Source organism: Glycine max, chromosome 3 (genome assembly GCF_000004515.6).
Source record: "Glycine max cultivar Williams 82 chromosome 3, Glycine_max_v4.0, whole genome shotgun sequence".
Taxonomy (NCBI): domain Eukaryota; kingdom Viridiplantae; phylum Streptophyta; class Magnoliopsida; order Fabales; family Fabaceae; genus Glycine; species Glycine max.
The window spans coordinates 37,640,441-37,662,757 of record NC_016090.4 but is presented as its reverse complement, the minus strand read 5'-3'; the positions used below and the strand labels follow the sequence as shown (position 1 = coordinate 37,662,757).

At 32.1% G+C, this 22,317-nt stretch overlaps 2 protein-coding genes and 2 pseudogenes across 2 annotated transcripts; 1 reads left to right on the top strand and 3 right to left on the bottom strand.

Annotated features, from left to right (window-relative positions):
• The first annotated feature begins 1,039 nt into the window (after window positions 1-1,039).
• LOC100786829 (probable indole-3-acetic acid-amido synthetase GH3.6) lies at window positions 1,040-4,560 on the top strand. The gene is made up of 3 exons (XM_003521179.4): window positions 1,040-1,535; window positions 2,701-2,814; window positions 2,903-4,560. Exons 1-3 carry the CDS (start codon window positions 1,255-1,257, stop codon window positions 4,236-4,238), a joined length of 1,731 nt encoding a protein of 576 aa, XP_003521227.1. The 5' UTR covers window positions 1,040-1,254; the 3' UTR covers window positions 4,239-4,560.
• An 86-nt stretch (window positions 4,561-4,646) lies between these two features.
• Window positions 4,647-8,284, bottom strand: LOC100794237 (sugar transporter ERD6-like 7; annotated as a pseudogene).
• Window positions 8,285-12,535: 4,251 nt separating this feature from the next.
• On the bottom strand, window positions 12,536-16,979 carry LOC100785248 (sugar transporter ERD6-like 7). Its single transcript, XM_003521176.5, has 18 exons — window positions 16,645-16,979; window positions 16,368-16,430; window positions 15,972-16,061; window positions 15,811-15,870; window positions 15,655-15,720; window positions 15,480-15,545; window positions 15,252-15,327; window positions 15,042-15,106; window positions 14,859-14,951; window positions 14,659-14,739; window positions 14,244-14,328; window positions 13,997-14,040; window positions 13,845-13,907; window positions 13,672-13,731; window positions 13,537-13,590; window positions 13,379-13,438; window positions 12,949-13,063; window positions 12,536-12,796 (listed from the first exon to the last, which is right to left on the bottom strand). The coding sequence occupies exons 1-18, from the start codon at window positions 16,801-16,803 to the stop codon at window positions 12,681-12,683; spliced, it is 1,416 nt and encodes a 471-aa protein (XP_003521224.1). The 5' UTR covers window positions 16,804-16,979; the 3' UTR covers window positions 12,536-12,680.
• Window positions 16,980-19,013: 2,034 nt separating this feature from the next.
• Window positions 19,014-20,526, bottom strand: LOC100793712 (probable LRR receptor-like serine/threonine-protein kinase RKF3; annotated as a pseudogene).
• Window positions 20,527-22,317: the final 1,791 nt, after the last annotated feature.

The window sequence follows — 22,317 nt, the reverse complement described above, 5'->3', positions numbered from 1 at the left end:
AACTAATTCAACTTAATGTGTAGTAATATACTTTTCAAAAGTTAATATAATTAATTAAATATTGACTGTAATTATGTATATACAAATGTTTAGTTTGCCTACATTTTTGCACGCATGGTCATTAAGTAAATATTAAAATATTAAGTAATTGAATTAATAAAATCGTCAAAAGCATTATTGAAAAAAGTAATTTGATCTCTGATCAATTTTTTTAATATTTTTCTCAAATATTATTACTACTTAAATTTAAGTTAATTTAAAATTGTTACAGTGGCGAATAAAAATTGCTACAATGTTTAAAATAAATATTTTATAATTAATTTAAATATTATGACAATTTTTAATAATTAATATGTTAAACTTAATTATTTAAAAAAATAATTAATGATGTTAATATGACATTGATGATAAAATAATTTTGGATTCATTCGTAACTATAAAAACCTAAAATGAAAATTTTAAATTATAAAAGTTAATAAAAAAAAATCAAGAATTCTATTTGAATTCTTGAATTAAATATATGAGTTGTTATAAACTCTTAAATACTTATTTACTTTCATTTTTATGAATAAAAAATCATAATAAAAAAATATAAAATTGTAATGGATCAAAATTATTATTCCTTCTGTCTCATTGTAATTATCATTTTAAATTATTCTACACTTAAGAAAAACTAATACATAAATAAATATTAATTTTATAAAATTAACCTTATAATTATTAATTATTTTTTTGTTGTTGATCGATGTGGTTAATAATATTATAAGTGAAAAAAATATTATATTAAAAAGATAAAATAATAATTAATTTTGAATACTTTTTTTTTCTTTTAATACGATGATTATTAGGAGACAAAGGAAATAAAATAGTTTGTGGGAAGGGTGATCTAATTTATCATCTTTTTAATTTCTATTCAAGTTTTTAACTTCCAAGTAAGTTATACGTCAGCTTTTAACCTTTTACCGTAACAGTTTGCGTGTATCTTGGCGTGATCCCAGTCAGCAGCACATTGTATAGAAGAACACGACAATAGATATGTGCCATGCTCTTTTCATAGTCAAAACTCGACAAAGGGGAAAAGCAAAACAAACCAAAGCAAGACTCTAGTTTCTTTCTGTCCTGAAAACAACGCGCGGCAACATAATCCCAGAAAAACACAAAGTTCTGATTCTTCATTCTTGTATTTGTATTTCTACTTGCCAATAAAAACTTTGTGATCATTCTCCAACGTGAACCCACCCAACAACAACAACCATGATGACAGACGAGGAATTGTTGCAGAAACTTGAAGACTTAACCAAAAACGCCCAACACCACCACTTGGAGACTCTCCGCTCGATCCTTCTTCACAATGGAATCGTGCACTATCTTCAATCCTTCAAGAAGGGTTCTCTTCTTCATCTTGATCCATCAACTTTCGCACGTGTCGTGCCCTTGTCCACGTATGAGGACTACGTTGACTACATTAACCAGATGGCAGAAGGGAAAGATGACCCTTTTCTCTCCGTTGACCCTCTCCGCTGCTTCTTTTACAGGTACTCACTAAATCCCTCATCTCTCTCAATCTTCGATCGTTCTTTTCCTTGAAAATCACACACCATCATGATTTACCCCCTGATTGTTTGTTTCGCATTGGTCAAACCATCATCATATTTCAAAAAAAAAATATTATCAAAAAATATTAATTATTAATTTATTAATTTTTGTTTATAAAGTGATTGGAGCTCTTAGATTATCCTTCTTTTTTAACCTTCCAACAATACAAATACTTAACTATGGTTATAGACTTTGACATTATTGGAATTTGAGATTTCTCTTCATCTCATAGTATGTTTGATTAAGATTCACTTTTTACAAAATTGATTGATAAATTCACAAGCAACAAAATTTAGCTTTGGATTATTCAAGTTTGGTGGCTTCAACGCCAAACCAAACATACTATCAATCATTGGCTGCATTACATACTGCGCTAGCTAAAGAAAGGTATATCCACAGATATAGATAAATAAGTTATTGGTTTTTTTATTTTTTTGTGTCTTGGACCAGAGTATTCTTCAATGCATTGTTCAAAGATTAATTTCACTCATGATGACCACCACTGATCCTATTTTGTTTTTATTATTGTGTCAATCCTTTAGATTTATCTATTTTTTTATTTGATAAAATATTTCTGTTTTTAATTTTATTTTTTCAACATATTTTTTAGGTCACAATTTTCATTATTAACTGAAATTTACCAATAAGCACAAAAGTGAGCCCACTTGATGTTTAATGAATTTCACTCATTATTTTATAATTTCTAATAAATTTTAATTTGTACCTAAAAGAATAAATTTTAACTAATTATAAATAGTGTGGTAGAAAAAATGTGTTTCAGGATATGTTGGTACTTGGTACTACTTCTCTTTTAAAAAATATCAAATTTTCACTTTATTTCATGATTTGAATAAAAAGTTTTTTTCTTCTTATTTTTCATATTTTCTACACAAACTTTTAAAATAAAAAAAGATGGCATTTTTGTAATTTGTTGTTAAAAATCAAAACAGAAAACGTTTACTCAGAATTTTCTCATGCTGCACACATACATGATATTCCCCGGTCCCCATCAAGCATTTTTTTACACCAACTTTTCTTTTGTTTTGTACGTTTGATGCTTTTGGGAATTTGATTGATAATTGAAATCTTAATTTTCTTCCTCAGCTCGGGAACAAGTTCAAGCACCATGAAACCGAAATTGATCCCTTACTTTGATTCAAGCCTTTCCAAAGCTGCCTCCTTTATTGGTCACCGAGGCAGTGTTGCTGTTCGTCAAAGGTGAATCAATTCAATAAACTTTGATTTCAGCCAAAATTTTCAATGATATTATGTTTGTTTAACAATATGAGTTTCAAAACTCTTGTAGGCTATTTCCTCCAAGGCCAGAAGTGAACAAGATCCTATGGTTTCTCTATGCTGACAACATTACTACCACTAAATGTGGCTTGAAAGTCATGGCTGCATCTACATACCCTTTGCAAAGTGGTAATGCTACCCCTCAACAACTTGCTGCCTTTTCCAGTCCCCTAGAAGTGATTCTTGCCACTAATGTTGAGAATCAAATGTACTGCCACCTTCTATGTGGCCTTAGGAATCTTGACCTTATAGATGGAATTGCAACCCCTTATGCTATAGGCTTGATTAAAGCATTTGGTTTTTTGGAGTCCAAGTGGGAGCAGCTATGTGATGATCTTGACCATGGATTTCCATGTAATGAAATTTCTGAGGGGGCAATGAGGGAAGCTGTGACCAACACACTTGGTGGACCTCAGCCAGAATTGGCAAATAGAATAAGGTTAATCTGTGAAGGTAATAACTGGGGCGGAATTGTGTATAGATTGTGGCCAAACATTCGTTATATTAGGTGTGTTACCACTGGAAGCATGAAGCAGTACTACCAAAAGCTCAAGTATTATGCAGGAGAGGTACCTATTTTAGGAGGAGATTATTTTGCTTCAGAGTGCTGTGTTGGTCTAAATTTAGACATAATGCAACCCCCTGAGACAACACGGTTTGTGATGCTTCCAACTTTTGCCTACTTTGAGTTTCTTCCATTTAACATAAATGAGGACAATGATGCTAGCAAGGAAGCTGTGGACTATAGCAGTGTAGAGGTTGGCAAGATGTATGAAGTGGTTGTTACTACTTACAGAGGATATTACCGATACCGTTTGGGCGATATAGTGAGAGTTGTTGGTTTCTATAATTCATCTCCACTAGTAGAGTATGTGATGAGAGCACCTAAAACTCCTGCTGAGATTGTGACTGAGAAGGACTTGATTTCAGCAGTTGAAAATTTTCAACTTGCACTTAGAGGTGCTATGAGAATTGAGATTGTTGAGTTTGCAAGTTTCTTGGACCAGGAGTCAATGCCGAAGCAGTTGAAGGTATTTGTGGAAGTCCAAGAGGAATCTGATTTTCTGGAGGATAAGCTAGAGGAATCAGTTAGAGTTTTGAGAAGTTGTATCTCCTCTCTTGAGAGTGGGTTGGGAGCTATATACAAGGTGCAGAAGGATAAAGGTCAACTAAGGAGCTTACGGATATTCATCATAAGGCCTGGAGCTTTTGATCAGTTATCAGAATTAGCCATTAAAAATGGAACATCAGCTAGTCAATATAAACCACCCAAGATCATAAGGAATCATGAAGTTGTCAAACTCTTGGAAAAATTAGCCTTTGTGGCAGTATCATTCGATGGCTAATAATACGTAGTGAATGGAATGAATTTCTACCAATACCTCTATCCCCACCCTATGAAATTCAACTCTCCTGAGGAATGCCAATTTCAATCTGATTACATAAAGATACTTGTAATTGAAAGATTAGTTGTTTGGGTGACAACTGACAAGATAATGCGTGTTTTCAAGAAGTCAATGCATTTAGGGAAGCTTTGATATTCTTTATCAAACTGCTGCAAGGGAAAAAAATTACATTTGTTGTTTTGGTGGTTAAGTTTACCTTGTAAATTAATTACTTGTAAACCATATAACTTCAATAAATTTGAGTTCTTATTTTCGAATGCTATAAAATGTTTTTTTTCCTTTGCAGAGCTAAAGTGCAACCACAAATTTTACATTACTCCCTGGTGTATATTTTATGAATCATTGACATTAAGAAAAACCAACGTTAATTATAAATCTTGAGAACAAATTTAATCATCAATACAGAAGAAAACCTACGACAAATAATATGGCTAGTGATGATTCAGTCACGAAACTGCTGTGAGTGCTGTCGGTTTTTTCTTTTTCTTTTTCCACCTTACACTGTTCTGCAGATTACAAAACTCCTGCTTCCTATGAGTTAATGTCTGCTTGTAATTGTTCCAAGCTTTTCCCCTTGGTTTCTGGCACCGCAACAATTATAAATAATATAGCCAGTGCATTAATTGCTGCATAAAGAATGAAGGTACCTGCAAACCATACACAAATGAATTTACTGGTTGCACATTACCGAACTTCAATCTTCTACTATTATTCCCTGGTGGTAAACCAATTAACATGCAATAATGGTGATAATTACACCTTTAAATAAAATAAAACTGAAAACCATGACTTGTATTTATTTACCATAGGAGCTCCAGCTCATGAAGAAGTTGAAAGTATAGGAACATAAACATGCACCAAACCAGTTCACTAATGTGGCCACACTTCCTGCCAGCCCTTTAATATTAACAGGAAATATCTGTAACCAAAGGTAATATTAGAGATAGTTTTACGCCTCTCTTGCTAAAAACAAGTCTTGCTAATTACCTGATTTTGATAGTGATCAGGTTTTATAAGTGGAGAATTTGCTTGTTGATTTTGGCACAAATATCTTGTCCCCAAATTGAGAAAAATAAATGTAAGCGGAGAACCATCATTTGCTTGTTCTTAAGTGCATTTGTAATTATAGAAATTCCATATTGTATGTTTAAGTTGTATCACCTTTCTTATGCTTATCCTAGTGGCATTAAAATTTGAAAGAACAGAAAGGAGGGGAGTAAGTACCTACATCACAACCCATGGAATTGCTCCTATTCCTATTGAAAATGATCCTATGTAGACCTAATATCACCAAAAAATGTCACATGGAGGATGAGTTCACATTTGAGATACATCCAAGAAAACATCTTCAAGAAATAAATAGTAATGGTCACCATACCAGTATGCCCATTACGGCAAGTGCTGGAACTGCCGCAACACCCACCTCGTGAACCTGTTTCACACAAAGATATCACTTTCACATAACTATCAGGATTAAAAACCAGAAGCTATTGCTTATAGGGTTCTCAGTTGGTATGTACCTTGAGATAGAATGCAACTGCTGCAAACATACATCCTACTACCAATCCTGATCCGGATATCTAAAATGAAACCAAGAAAGAACCATTAGATAATTATACACAAAAGGTATCTTCATAAACAAATGAAAGTTTGAACATAAACTGTTTTGTTCTTTGAATTTACTAGAAGTAGGGGCTTCCTGCCAGCTTTATCTATTAAGGCTGCTCCAAGACCTGTAGTCACAATCTGCAAAAGAAAAATCATGATTAGTTGGTTTGGGGAAACAAATATCAGATTTTACAAGAACAACTAGTGATTTAGTTTAAATTAAGAACCTGAAGGCAAGCATATGTTATAGTCCCGATGGTAGGAGAAAATCCTGACATAAGATCCACAAATATTCATTGCCAAAAAATAAAAATTTGAATGCTTCATGAAGTCATAGACTTGGAATGCAGACTTCGAACCAAATGCATTGTTATGATTACAGCCATTCTCATAAGTACGTACCTGCTAGTTCAAAAATACTGCTGGTATAAAAGCAAATTCCATTGATTCCCCCAAACTGCTGGCAGACCATAAGGCCTATTCCAATCTGGTCATTGATATATAAAAATTAGTTATCGTGGCCTTTACGGTGCACTTGTTTGGGTTCATGAAAGATGGAAAGATGAAAATTTTGCATGAAAGTCACTTCAAATTTGCTTGATAAAAAAAAAACACAAGGTAGAAAATAAACTTCCATCATCTTCATTCTTGGTTGAAAATGACTTTTAACTCATTTTATTTTTTGCCCCTATACCAAACCTACCAAAAACATCCTAAAAGAAAGTCGGAGATATTTTAGTTGCATTATCCAAAAGGAAAAAGAAAGCAGCTTTCAATGAAAATTTGGAACGGAGAGAAGTATAGTTACAGTGACTGAGCGCAAATATCTTCTATGAAACAATTCCAGTAGCCTGGATTTTGAGAGCCGCTCCAAAGTAGTAATATAATCCTGTGTAGCAGTGACAGATGCACCCACTTAACCACAGATGCTTTGTCTTTAACATTGCGCTTCGAAACAAAGTCGCAGAATTATATCTAAATCTAACAGTTTAGGAACCTGAATTTCCTCTGCCTCCTCAGATATATCGGCATCTTTGCCACGAAGTATCTGCAGCGCTGCCACAAAATCTTTTTGACGTCCTCTCTTTGCCTACAACCATGGTTTGGTTTTTACTCTATGTTATGAAAACCACTGCGTATTGTCCTCTTATAAAAACATGAACTTGTAAATTAATTTCTTACTAGTCATCTAGGAGACTCCGGAATGAAAAACAGACCGAAAAGCAATACAACAGTGGGAATGAGGCCTGCAATTGCAAACACTAACCCAGTGAGTACTCCAGCAAAGTATCATGTAATTTCTAATTTCATAAATTTTCTGTTCTGAATGCCTATAAGACTATTCCCTTATCGTTGAAACTTAAAATTGGATTCAAATATAGAAGACTCACCAATTATAGCTAAAGCCCTCCATGAAAGTACATTTCCAATTGTGAATGACACTGACACAGCAGCAGTGATCATGAACTGCAAGGGGAAATCAAAAACAAAACTTAGATGTCTTCGTTAACTTTTATTGCATACTGTTTAGTATAGATTTATGTTAAGAATAGTCCCCTTATGAAAGGTAAAAATAAAACAAAAATAGTTATGTCAAGTTATAATCCTTGGAGAAAAGTTATGGCAAAAACATGGTGCAAGTTGTGGTAAGAGCCTCAGAAAAGTAAATAACAAGCCACCCTGCAACACAGAAAGCACTTGACACTCTCATTGCCTGCACATTCCAAAACCAACCTTTTAACTCATTGGATACCTCAAATAAAAATACTATAAACTATTTAATCCCAAACAAGCATCATTATTTCTCTGAACTTACCCCTTTTCGTCCAATAAAATCGGTAATAGGCCCACTTGTTATTGCGCCAACCATCGCACCAAAAGTCAAGAGGATCCAAACAATGAGTACTACATACAATCAATACACGAAAATGCAAAGAAAATTATATCAGATCCAGGGCTAGTTTGCTAGCACAGTCATCAAAATCCAATAAGGGTATATGTTTTATGAGTACATAATAATAATAAGTTTCCATTTGCTACTAAAAAATTTCCCAAACAATTTTCTTTGAAGCCAATTAATCTTTATCGAAAGGTTTCAAATTTTAGATCACTAGCATGTTTTTCAGTTTTAATCAGCTGAGGTTTATACTTTCAAAAAATTGTATTTCTTTCTTGCTAAATATTCCTTATTCCTATCAATCCTTGGTCATATTTATGCTTAATGAAAAACTAGCTGTCAAGGTTCAACTGTTTGTTGAGCATTTTCAATTTATTTTCCATAATTTCACAAATCCTAAAGTGTGAATAACAACAGGCTTACCTCTGCCAAAGACAGACTGAAATCCTTCCTGATAGCATCTTGAGTCGGAGATGAATATCCAGACTGAAAACAGACAAATAATCATTCCACAGAGAAACATATCAGTCAATTAAACTAGCATATTTTCTGTTCTGACTTCTGAGTGTTCTCAGATTTTTTTTCATTTTGTCTTGTACAGCAGGCCTCAAAAAGTGCTTCATTTTGTGGATTTCAACTTTTCAACATCCTCTTTACTGGGAATGAGGAATGTAACTATTTGTGTTACACAGAGTTAAACTATAAACTAAACACTTACACAAGCTCCAAATTCATAAGAACCACACACTGCAACGAATGTAGTAAAGTAAACCATCCATGGATGCCCTTTGCTTGCATAGGCCACCAGTGGCTCTCTGACTCCTTTCTGCATTCCTTCCTCCACATCGTCTTTGATCGCCATGTTCACTTCAATGCGTAATTACTAGTTCCTTGATATGTATAATATTGATGGTGTATGCATAGTAAAAAAATAAAAATAAACCAAACGCAAAAAGCATGCTGTTATGGAAACGCGGGAACTTATTAATATGTTTTACTTTTTAGTATTTTGCAAATAGAGAAATATCTGTCTTTATAGCGTGGGTTTGGTTTACTGTTGAAAGACCCCTAAATGGCAGTTGAATCAAAAGCTCTGAATTTCAACTTCTCACAGAACGTGCATTGGAAATGAGTACCCGTTCAATCCTAACATTTTTTTTAATTATATTTTATCCATAAATATTAATTATTAGTTTGATAATAGAAGGGATCAAATCGGCAAACATTTCTCATCTTGCCTTGTTTCTTAACCATCCAACCAATGAAATTTGATTATATTTGAGAAAACTAATTAAAAATTAAAAAAATTAACTTATTAAATTATAAGTATTTGGTAAAATTAATTGTTAAAATAATTAAAAAGTGTAAAATAATTTAAAAACAATAAAACATAATTTATGAAGAAAATATAAAAAGTTAAAATCTAGCGTTTTAAAAAAATATTATTTTAAGTAGTGTTTCAAAAAATACTAGAAATTACTTTAAAAATTGTTTACCGAATAGTTAAATGAATTTTTCAACTAATAAAAAAAGTTAAAAACTACTTAAAATATTTTGTCAAACATAACACTTATATCTTTATGTTCAACCTAATATTAAACCAAATACACACAGTATATCTTTTGTCTTTGATTTATATAAATGTGTAATACTTTTTATTTTTTGTTGAATATATAAATGTGACATGAGATTCTTATTTTTATAAATAAATGAACAAAAGATTTTTTTTTTCTTTCGTGAAGGACAAGAACTATTACATTTTTATAAGACAAAAAAAGACAATTTAGCCTTTGGACTACAAACAAACGCTATCTTAAAATATATTTAACCCAAAGTTGAATTACAGCAAGTAGAGCAAGTGGTATAGCACACAAAGCTGGCACTTATATGGCAGTATTATCTTAAACAACTCAATCTAGATCTCATGTTTTTGGATGGACGTGGGAGTAGCACTTACCGATCAAACTTATGGACACAACAATGAACAAAGTTCATTGTAAAATAATTTGGAAAATAATATCTTAAAGATGTATCTGTCTATTGGGAAAATAATTGCGTAAGCGTCTTCAACTTCCTATTTATCTCTAAGGCTTGGTGACTGAAAGAGGCTATGCCTTACCAAATAAACTCCATCCGTTCATGAGAAGTAAATATGGAATGCCCCAAATATCAATCCATGACAAGTGTTGTTGCGACGTGACTGTGAATTAAGGTTCGGCAAGTGATAATTTAAAACCAAAATTTTTGCGTTTCCCCATCGGTGTCACTATTCACTACTGAAAATTTCAAACGTTTTTTTAGTAAACCACGTAGGACACCCCATGTGACAAGTGCAGGATGACATGTGTATCAGTCAACATGAACTAAAACGAAAATGAATTACATCTCGGATTGTAACCCGATCCTCAAGCCTTAGCCTTTACGTACATTATACTTAAGGTTCGAGGGTTGTGTATCCTCAAGCTGTAATTGATCCGGTTGTTTCGATGAACATTTATCGGATTCGATCATATTCAGAGTATGGAACACACAATAAGGTCGATATGGGTGCAATCGTGTATCATATTGATATGTCATAATGACTCAATCCTTGAATATTGGTGAGGATGTGAGTAGTAGGTTAGGTTAAAAAGGTCATCACCTTGATGTAATAGGTAGATTAAACAATATATTTTACTTGAATGTTTCAAATTAGGTCCCTTCCACCTACGAGGAAACCTATGATAGGAAATCATCATTTGGATCTTTGAAATTATAGTGCAGTGTCATGTTATTTTTTAAAATTAACAAAATTAAAAAAATGACTTTAGTCACTTCCATTATCTTCTCTCTTCAAATTAATGAAATTAGAAAAATGACTTTAGTCACTTCAATTTCATGGACATGCAGACATTGACCAAGCTTTCTCTTACCACCAACCATGGCTACCCGATTCTTGTTCCTTCTCATATCCTACTATGCCCTTACTTAAACCAAAGGAGATGACATGAGCTTTGCGAGCTCACCATAGTACCGTGAGACATTGGGTTTAGAGAAGAAAGAAAAGATTAGTCATTTCAAGTTCTTATTAAATAAGTACAAATGATATCTAACATGATACTAAATGAGTCTGTATGATAGAATGCATGGAAGAGAGAACAAAGTGGAGAAGAAAAGCTTAGAGTAACTAGACATAATGTCTAACAACAAAGGCATTGTTACACACTATTTTCCATGTAAGACTTTTTCCCAAACCAGATTAGCAAATATGAAGATAGTAGCATTTTTTTTACCGACCATGATACTGGTATGTCCGTATTTAGTTGTTCTGCCGAAAGCAACAACAAATCTGTTGGGTAATCAATTGGGTAATCAATTCTCTCACAAATAAAATGATCCGTACTCACAAAGGATCATGAGAACACAACAAAAATTATACCGAAAAAAATAATAACAAATACAAGAATTTAACGTACTCCGACACCTCTTGTCTACGTCCACATAACTGTTTCAAAAATATTTTCATTATCACAAAAATGATTACAAGATTGTAACTCACCCCAAATAGTATATCACTCTACAAACCCAAGTATTCTATTCAATGGTTACAAGAAATAATAACACTCTCACACAAAGATACATATCTCTCAACAAAGTGATTTTGTTTTACCATCTTTGTTCTTACACATTCTCTCTTCATGTGTTATTTCTCCATTAATTCTCTTCTCTATTTATAGTAAAAATTGTCACCAACTATAATAAATCTATCCTCTTGAAAATTGAAAAAAAAATAACTTTCAATGCATCCATTTAAATAAACTTCATCTAATAAAATGCAATATTTCACTTTGCATTTAAGTTACATAAATCTTAGTGATAAAAATTTAATTTCCAATATAGATACACCTTATATTTTGGCTTGAAACTCTACAAAATCTTCGTCAGACATTGTAAGCACGCACAAAATGAATATTTTTCTTCCAACACAGTTTATTCTATATCCAATCATTCATCAAAATTCAAATCCTAGACCACTTAATTAAGAAACACAACACTACCACTTGTATCAACTATTCTTGGAAAAGACAATAACATTTGTTATTCTGCCAAAACACCCAAAATCACTAGTCCCAACAAGTTACTTTCAATACGCCTAAACTTGATTTTATTTCTTCCCAGTGGCACACTTCACAAGGTTTAAGAAGTCGGGAAAAAGCTAGGATAGGAACTTGCATGCATGATGAATCTAATGCTAGGATAGGAATCGAAATTTTCATGGACATCCAAACTTCAAGCCTAAAAGCACCCACGCTTTTTGCTCATAATGCCCATTGTGACAGTATCATTCGATGGTTAATAATATGTAATAAGTGAATGGAATGAATTTCTATCAATAATTATATCCCCATCCTCTGTCTACTGAGAATTATGGATTACATAATGATACGAGTAATTGAAAATTTAGTTTTGGATGACAAGTTTATGCAAGTTTTCAAAAGGTTAATAAACACTGCATTTAGGAAAGCTTGATGATATTCTTTATCAGACTGCTATAAGGAAGAGAAAAAAAGCATTCTACATTAATTGTTGTGGTGGTTAAGTTTACCTTGTAAATTAATTACTTGTAAGCCATATCATTTCAATAATTTTGACCTCTTATTGTTTAACGCAAGTATTTTTTTTTTTTTTCTTTACGGAGCTAAAATGCAACTGCAAATTTTAAATTAATGACTGGAGTATACTTCATGAATCATTGACATTTAAGACAACCAATGTAAATTATTAACCTTGAGAAAAAAATTCAATCAACAGTACACAAGCAAACCTACGACAAATAATGTGGCTAGTGATGATTTAATCACCGTAGACTGTTCTGCAAATCACAAAACTCCTGCTTCCTATGAGTTAATGTCTGCTTGTAATTGTTCCAAGCTTTTACCCTTGGTTTCTGGCACCGCAACAATTATAAATAATATAGCCAGTGCATTAATTGCAGCATAAAGGATGAAGGTACCTGCAAATCGTACACAAGAAAATTTACTAGTTATACATGTTTCCTCAACTTCAATCTTTACGATTTATTTCCAAGTGGTAAACCAATTATCGTATAATAGTGACGATCATTACACCCTTAATTGAAATAAAACATGACCTGTATTTATTTACCATAGGAGCTCCAGCTCATGAGGAAGTTGAAAGTATAGGAACATAACCATGCACCAAACCAGTTAGTTAATGTGGCCACACTTCCTGCTAGCCCTTTAACATTGACAGGAAATATCTGTAACACCAAAGGTAACATTTGAGTGAGTTTTATGTCTCTTCGCAAGCTAAAAATAAGTCTTGCTGATTCTGATAACAGAGATCGGATTTTATAAGTGGCGAATTTTTAAGTTGATTCTGGCTATTAACACACACGACTAGCTTCTCCCCAATTCAAGAAAATAAGTGTAATTACAGCAGGGGGATCAACAATGTGCAATTTTTATTCTAGAAATTCCATATAGTATATGTTTAACTAATTTGCATCTCTTCACTTTTGCTTATCTTAGTGAAATTAAGACTTGAAAGAAGAGAAAGGAGGGGAGGTAAGTACCTCAGACATCACAACCCATGGAATTGCTCCCATTCCTATTGAAAATGATCCTATGTAGACCTAATATCGCCAAAAAAATGTCACATGGAAGATGAGTTTACATTTGAGACACATCCAAGAAAACATCATCAAGAAAGAAATAGTAATGGCCACCATACCAGTATGCCTGTTACGGCAAGCGCTGGGACTGCCTCAACACCCACCTCGTGAACCTATTTCACATAAGGATATCACTTTCACATAATTATCAGGATTAAAAACCGGAAGCTATAGGGTTCCCAGTTGGGATGTACCTTGAGATAGAATGCAACTGCTGCAAATATACATCCTGCGACTAATCCAGATCCAGATAACTAAAATGAAACCAAGAAAGAACAAAAAGAATATTACTATTAATTATTCACAAAAGGGATCTTCATAAACTAATGAAAGTTTGTAGATAAACTGTTTTGTGCTTTGGACTTGCCAGAAGTAAGGGCTTCCTGCCAGCTTTATCTATGAAGGCTGCTCCAAGACCTGTGATCACAATCTGCAAAAGAAAAAATCAAGATGAGTTGGTTTGGGGAAAACAAGTATCAGATCTTACAAAAAACTAGTGACTAAGTTAAAATTAAGAACCTGAAGGCAAGCATATGTTATAGTCCCAATGGTCGGAGAAAATCCTGACATAAAATCCACAAATATTCATTGCCAAAAAAATAAAAATTTGAATGCTTCATGAGGTTTATTCAATTTTACAAGCATACTTTCAATGGGAAGTGTGGCATTGAGTTATAGGTTATATGAAAATGGTGACAGAGACTTGGAATGCTGACTTTGAACCAAATGCACTATTATGATTACAACAATTCTCATAAGTATATACCTGCTTGTTCAAAAATACTGCTGGCATAAAAGCAAATTCCATTGATTCCCCCAAACTGCTGGCAGACCATAAGGCCTATTCCAATCTGGCCATCGATATATAAATATTAGTTAGCTGTTGGTCTTTACCGTGCACTTGCTTGGGTTCATGAAAAATGAAAAGATGAAAATTTTGAAAGAAAGCCACTTCAGATTTGCTTGATACAACAAAAACACAAGAAAGTGGAGAAACTAAACTGTCAATCATCTTCATTCTTGGTTGAAAATCATTTTTAATTCATTTTATTTTTCACCCCTATACTTAGTCTACCAAAAACATCCTTAAAGAAAGTGAAGTGATATTTTAATGGCATTATCCAAAAGGAGAAAGAAAGCAGATTTCAATAATATTTTGGAACGGAGAGAGGTATAGTTACAGTGACTGAGCGCAAATATCTTCTATGAAATAATTCCAGCAGACTGGATTTTGGGAGCTGCTCCAAACTAGTTATATAATCCTGTGTGGCAGTGATAAATACACCAACTTAATCACAGTATCTTAAGAATGGTGTCTTAAACATTGAGCTTCACGGCAAAGTCACAGAATTATATCTAAAACTAACAACAGTACGGGCACCTGAATTTCCTCTGCCTCCTCAGATATATCAGCATCTTTGCCACGAAGTATTTGCAGTGCTGCCACAAAATCTTTTTTATGTCCTCTCTTTGCCTGCAATAATTGTTTGGTACTTATGATGTTATGCAAACTGCTGCATATTGTCCTTTTACTAACACATGAACATGTAAATTAATTTCTTACCAGCCATCTAGGAGACTCCGGAATGAAAAACAGACCCAAAAGCAACACAGCAGTGGGAACGAGACCTGCAATTGCAAACACTTACCTAGTAAGTACTCTAGCAAAGTATCATTAAATTTCTAATTTCATAAAATTTTCAGATCTGACTGCCAGTAAGGCTATACCCTTGTTTTTGAAACATGAAATTGGATTCAAATACAAAAGACTCACCAATTATAGCTAAAGCCCTCCATGAAAGTACATTTCCAATTATGAATGACACAGACACAGCAGTAACTATCATGAACTGCAAGGAGAAATAAAAAAAAAAGACTTAGATGTCTTTGTTACCATTACTGCATACTGTTTAGTACAGATTAAATCAGTTTACTGTAAAGACATGCACACACACTTATATACGGACTCCAATGATTTACAATAATTGTTTAAGAAATCTACCTGATTTAAGGTAGTCAGTGCCCCTCGGAGTTCTTTTGGTGCAATTTCTGCTACAAAGACAGGAACCTTGTACAATCCATCACATATATGGTCAATTTATAATAATTCTAACATGTAAGTGTCTGAAATGAAACGTTGTCAATTAAGTAGTATTTGGGTGAGTAGAACTACAAACCACATATGAAAAAACTCCCATTCCATATCCTGTTGCTAACCTCCCAATGTCCAAAGGCACTGGACCCTGTACAAAAGAGAAAAAGTTGTTAGGTTATATCCTTGGAGTTGGAGAACAGTTATGGCAAAAACATGACACAAGTTTTGTGGTAAGAACCTCAGAAAAATAAATAACAAGCCACCCTGCGACACAGAAAGCACTTGACACTCTCATTGCCTGCATATATTCCAAAATCAAATTTTCTCACCTTGGATACCCCAAATAAAAATAACTAACAAGTTACTCGCAAAAAACTATTATAATTTCTCTAAACTTACCCCTTTACGTCCAATAAAATCAGCAAGAGGTCCACTTGTTATTGCACCAACCATTGCACCAAAAGTCAAGATGGATCCAAACAAGGAGTACTGCATACAATCAATACACCAAAAAGCAAAGAAAATAAGATCAAATCCAGGTCTAGTCTATCTTTCTGTTAAAGATTTTGGATCATCAACATACTTTTTTTCAGTTATAATCAGCTAGCTTTATACTGTCTGAAAATTATACTTATTTCTTGTTAAATAATCCTTATTCTTACCAATCCTTGGCCGTCGTTAAGCTTACTGAAAGACTAGCCACCACGGTTCAACTGTTAGTTTACCATTTTCAAATTTCAATTTATTTCCCATGATTTCACTAATCCTAAGGTATGAATAACTACAGCCTTATACCTCTGCCAAAGACAGACTGAGATCCTTCCTGATAGCATCTTGGGTGGGAGATGAATATCCAGCCTGAAAACAGAATAATAATCATTTCACAGAGGGACATATCAGTTAATTAAATTAGCACATTTCTGCTCTCAGATTTCTTTTTCATTTTCTTGTACAAAAAGTCCCAATAAGTGCTTCCATTTTGGATTTCAACTTTACAACATCCTCTTTACTGGGAATGAGGAATGTAACGTACTTATGTTACACAAAGTTCAACTATAAACTAAACACTTACACAGGCCCCAAATTCATAAGAGCCACACACTGCAATAAATGTACTGAAGTAAACCATCCATGGATGCCCTTTGTTTGCATGGTGATTCTGTTCCCCCACAACAAGTGGCTCTCTGATTCCTTTCTGTGTGCGATCCTCCACATCTTCTTTGATTGCCATGTTCAGTTCTATGCGTTATCAGTTACTAGTTCAATTCCTTGGTTTATGTAATATTGATATGGTGTATGTATAGTAGAAAAAAACGAACTAAACGCAAGTAAGCATGCTGTTATGGAAGCAAGTGAACTTTTTTCCTCTTATAAACATGAGGTATAAATGTTACTGCTACAGCTAGAAGTGTCCCACACAAAACTGGCACTTATATGGCGTTATTATCTACAATTGGCGCAACCAGAATCTAGATCGCATGTTATTGGATGGATGTGGGAGTAGCACTTAGCCGTCAAACTTATGGACACAATAGTGTACTGAGTTCATTATCAAAATTTGGAAAATTGTGTCCTGGCATTATACTATCTGTCTTGGAACAATAATTGCGTTAGAGTCTTCAACTTCCTATTTATCTCCAAGGTTTGCTGACGGTGAAAGAGGATATAACTAGCGCCATGAACTCCATTCATTCATGAGAGGTAAAAAATGTCTCAATCTCAATTCATGATGACAAGTCTTGAATTACGGTTCGGCGTGTTATAATTTTGACTAAACTTTGAACCCGTGGGTTGCACAGCTTTTTTAAATTATACATATATATATATATATATATATATATATATATATATATATATATATATATATATATATATATATATATATATATATATATATATATATATATATATATAATTTTTTATATATTTTGTGTTATGTTAAATATAATTATATTATTAATGAGAAAATTAATTAATTATACTTTTAATTGAGTTAATTTTAACTTAAAAATTAAGTATATTAAAATTTATTGTAATTTTTTTTCATTCAAATAATAATGATGTAATATCTTTTGAAAATAAATGTGTATAAATTAAATTATTCGTTTTAAATATTTTTAGTAGTGAAATAAATATATAAATAGTAAAATTTAAAAAAAATATTATATTTTTAATGAACACATATTCTCTTTGAATTTATTAAGTCTATTAAATTTTATTATCATTTATTTTTCTCCAAGTAATAATATTAATATAATACCAATATGAAATATAAAAGTTAAAGAATAATAAATATAATATATATATATATATATATATATATATAATATTTATTTAAATTTGAGTGTATATTTATGATAAAAATTTATATTTTTTAATTTGTCAAAATAGTATAAATTCTATTAAAAAGATATGCTCATTAATTAGTTTTTAAACTATAATTTTACTTATTTTGAATATATTATTTTTGTGTAATATTTTTAAAATTTTGAAATTTAAATTAATTAATCTCACTATGACTTAATATAAAATGAATAATCTCGATTTAATAATTATTATTATTTATTTATTCTTAATTTTAGTTTTATTTTCATTGCTTACTATTTTTTAAAAGTTATTTATAAAAATAATTATATGTTTCAAACTTTAAATATTATTATTTACATATTTATTAACTTATTAAAGATGTGATCAATTATTTATATTCATTACTAATCTTTAATATTTTATTAACTATTATATTTTATTGTTTCTTTGTAATAATAATTATATTGTTACATACGTTGGTTATTTTAAATTAATGATATTTAATTGATGTTTATAATCTTTTATGGTCCAAATGCATAAGGATACTAAGTCATAGATTCTTATGAGTGACCTTTACAAATAACTATTGTATTATTATTATTATTGTTATTATTATTGTGTACTATTTACTATCATTTAAATTATTTATTATAAGTTTTAACATATATTTCAAAACTAAAAATATTATTATTAAATTGATTGTGTTAATGATTATTATTAAATTATTTGCACTGATAAAATGTATTTTAAAGAAAATAAATTAGTCAATGATAGTTAAAAATTATCATTCATATCATTTGACAATTGATTTAAATAGGAAAAATAAAATTTTGTAATGAAATTATTCAAAATATGATTGATAAAAAATAAAAATCGTCACAATAATAAAATTTGTTCATATCTTGTTGAACAAATATAATATATAAGTAAGATTTCTAATACAATAATTATAGAAGAAAAATCATAAAACATATATAAAAAAAATCTTAATAATAATTAAAACTTATAATAACATAACACTAAAATGAAGAAAAAAAATAAAAATGATTCTTGCAAAGAAAAAAGAAAAAATAATAAAAGATAAAAAAAAGATAATTCATATAAAAACTTTATAATAAAAACATGAAATTTATTCAAATATTTATTTTATTTCACAAAAAATATTTAAAGAAACAATTAAAACTAAAATCAAAATACAAATATAAAAAACACTAAAAAAATGCTACTAGTCAATTGAAGACATTCTAATGTCTCCAATTTCTATCTGTGCTAACAGTGACCCCAAGCTTCCTTTGTTAAAATAGGAAGTGTGGTGAGGTGACTTTACAATGTTTGTGCTGCTAACCAGTTGGATCAGCTCTGCAGTCTCTAGTTACTAGCGACGGATTTCTCATCAATATCAGTCCTCCCAGCAATACAAGAGATTGGCTGTTCCACTTCTTCTGTCTCAAGCATTTTAACACCCTGATCCATTGTTGGCCTAGCATATAACTGTGGATGACAACATTGTACAACAACCAACACATACTTCTCAAGAACTTCTGTTGGACCAAGTTCTGGCATACCATCTTCAATAACATCCAAAGTTTCACCATACCTAACCAATGACCAAGCAAGGTCAGTGAGTGCAGAGGGTTGACCATCATTTTCCACATGAAGAGCCTTTTTCCCACTGAAGAGCTCGAGAAGCACAACACCAAAACTGAACACGTCACTTCTATCTGTCAACTGTCCATACAAAGCATACTCAGGAGCAACATAGCCCTTAGTTCCAGCCACTCCAGTGCTCATATGAGTCATTCCCTCGGGATTAAACTTCGCTAGCCCGAAATCCGCAACCTTGGCTTCAAAATTGTGATCCAGAAGAATGTTACTAGCTTTAATATCCCTATGGATTATGGAAGGTTGAGCTCCATAGTGCAAATAAGCCAAGCCCTTAGCAGTCCCTAGAGCAATCTATTGACGAATTGGCCAACTAAGTTTCTTCTTAGCAGAACCAAACAAATGATCATAAAGACTCCCATTTTCCATCAAATCAGTGACAATAATCCTCTGGTGACCCTCTAAATTAGTTGTGACAGTACAATAACCTCTGAGGGCAACAAGGTTGACATGCCTAACACTTGCAATTACCTCCACTTCATGAGTGAAGCTAGCATCCCCAGCAACAGAACAATTCTTAAACCTTTTCAATGCAACTTGAGTCCCATCAAAAAGTACCCCTTTATAAACATTCCCATAACCCCCTTTCCCAATTATGTTGTCACCAGCAAAACTGCTAGTAGCCTTTTTAATCTCATCAAAAGTGAACCTAATCAAAGTGGTATTCTGGTTCATAAGAGGAAGAAGAGAGGTTGCAAGAGGAGCGAATGTCGTATTGGTTGATTGAAGATTGGAGAGTGTTCCAGTACGAGAAGGAATAATTCGAAGGAGGGAAGAATAAACCGGTGCGGCGGAGGTAATCGGATTGGAGAATACGAATGGCTCGGAGGATGTAATGGCAGCGCGTGGCGGAGGAGGGTTGTGAAGGGAGGAGGGTGGTGTTGAGGGGACATGATGATGGGACAGAGAGGGAGAGGGTTGGGGAAGTGAGGAAGATGGTGACAAGGAACGCGAAGAGTGGCATTTGGAGTTTTTGTTTGTGACTGTGATCTAACAAAAGATTTGTAATTTGAGAGCATGGTATGATTAATGTTGTTAATTTGCTGTTTGTTGCTTTTGTTGTATGATGAGGTTGTTGTTGTTAAATTTGTTAAGAATATGGTTTTTTCTTTGTAACTCCTTTTGTCACACCAAAAGAAGAAAATTTGAGACCACTGACACTTTCCGGGAACTCAACCTTACCTAAGCTCGGTTAGTTACTACTATTGGCTATTAGTCAAACATTGTTTGCTTTTGCCGCTGGTACTATATGAAAATAACTAGTACTCTTTTCCTAGCTTTTTCTGCACACGAATCTAAATGTATTCCTGATTTCTACGCGTATTAATGTCAAAAAAACTCATACATATCTTTGATTTGAATTCGACCAATTTAATGATGACGATACAGTGCGTGTTTTGAAATACCTGTGTTATGTTAAAGTCATTTTTCACGTCTAATGCTTAGAAGTTGTTCAAGCTAGAATTGATGAATTCTGATGAGACATAGAAATTCTCGATAAATGGGCCTCCCAAGTCCATAGTGTGTTTAGATAGTTTTCATAGATAAATAAAAAAATTTAAATGTAACTTTAGCCTTTTATTGTACTCCATTCGTAATTTTAGTTTTTTTTTTAAATAAAAATATTTGATCAGTTTATTTAAAAAAATTATGATTTTAATTTTCATATTTTAAAATAAAAATTTAACTAAAAATTCATAATTTTGATCCTTAAATTTTTTTAAAATATATATAATTTTGATCTAATTTTTAATTTTATTTATGTTTTATTTCTTTTATTTTTTATATTATAATTAATTGAATCATTTTTATGATATCTTAAAAAAATTATTAGGCTTATAAATTAATTGAATCAAAATAAAATTAAAAATTTCACTAAAATTGTACATTTTTTTAAAATAGAAAACTAAAATGAGATTTTTCAAATATACCTCCTCAGTCACATTGTTAAATATACCTCCCTTTTTACTAACATTACCCTTTCCACAACTTGTGTAAGCCACCGTTGTGTTGTGTTCCTATGAACACCACACTTGCATGTTCCTGTCACACTCACACCCATAAATGGACTTGCACTGATCTGATCCACCTGCGTGTTCGTGTTCATCACAGCCATGTATCACCAACAGTCTGGGCGGTGACGAATGTCCGTGAAAGGGAAAGTGATGTTAAATTGAAGACGGACAGCTTCCACCCGGATATATACTGCTTGTACAAGGCATGCAATGATGCAAACAAAACAATGCCAAACTGCCCAAATACATGTAATTATCTAGTATACTACATGCTTTCATTACAAGACCGAAGCGCTGAACAATCAGGAGCTATGTCTTATCGTAATTGACTCAAAGAATAGTCGTGAAAAACAATAGCAGAGAACGAGGACCGCCATGGAAACGTTAGGAAGAATAGTCAAGTAGTAAATGTAAAATTTTTAAGGGTTTAATAGATGATAATTATAGGAAATAAATAGATCCTCAAATCTACGCTTCTCACAAATAATAAATAAACAAATAATGTTCTATAAGGTTTTTCTTCTATGTACTTTAATTTCTTTAAAAGAGAAGATAAATAAGATTTTATTACATTTGTGATGATTAAAGATTAGAAAGAATATTATATTACATTAATAGATATTAAACCATTTTATAACTACTACTTTTAGTAGTTATCTCTCTTATTTAATCTAATTATAATTTAATTCCTAAATATTAATTATTTATTTATTAGTCTTTTTCATTAGTCATGTCTCACGGCGGTATGAGAAAACAACCAC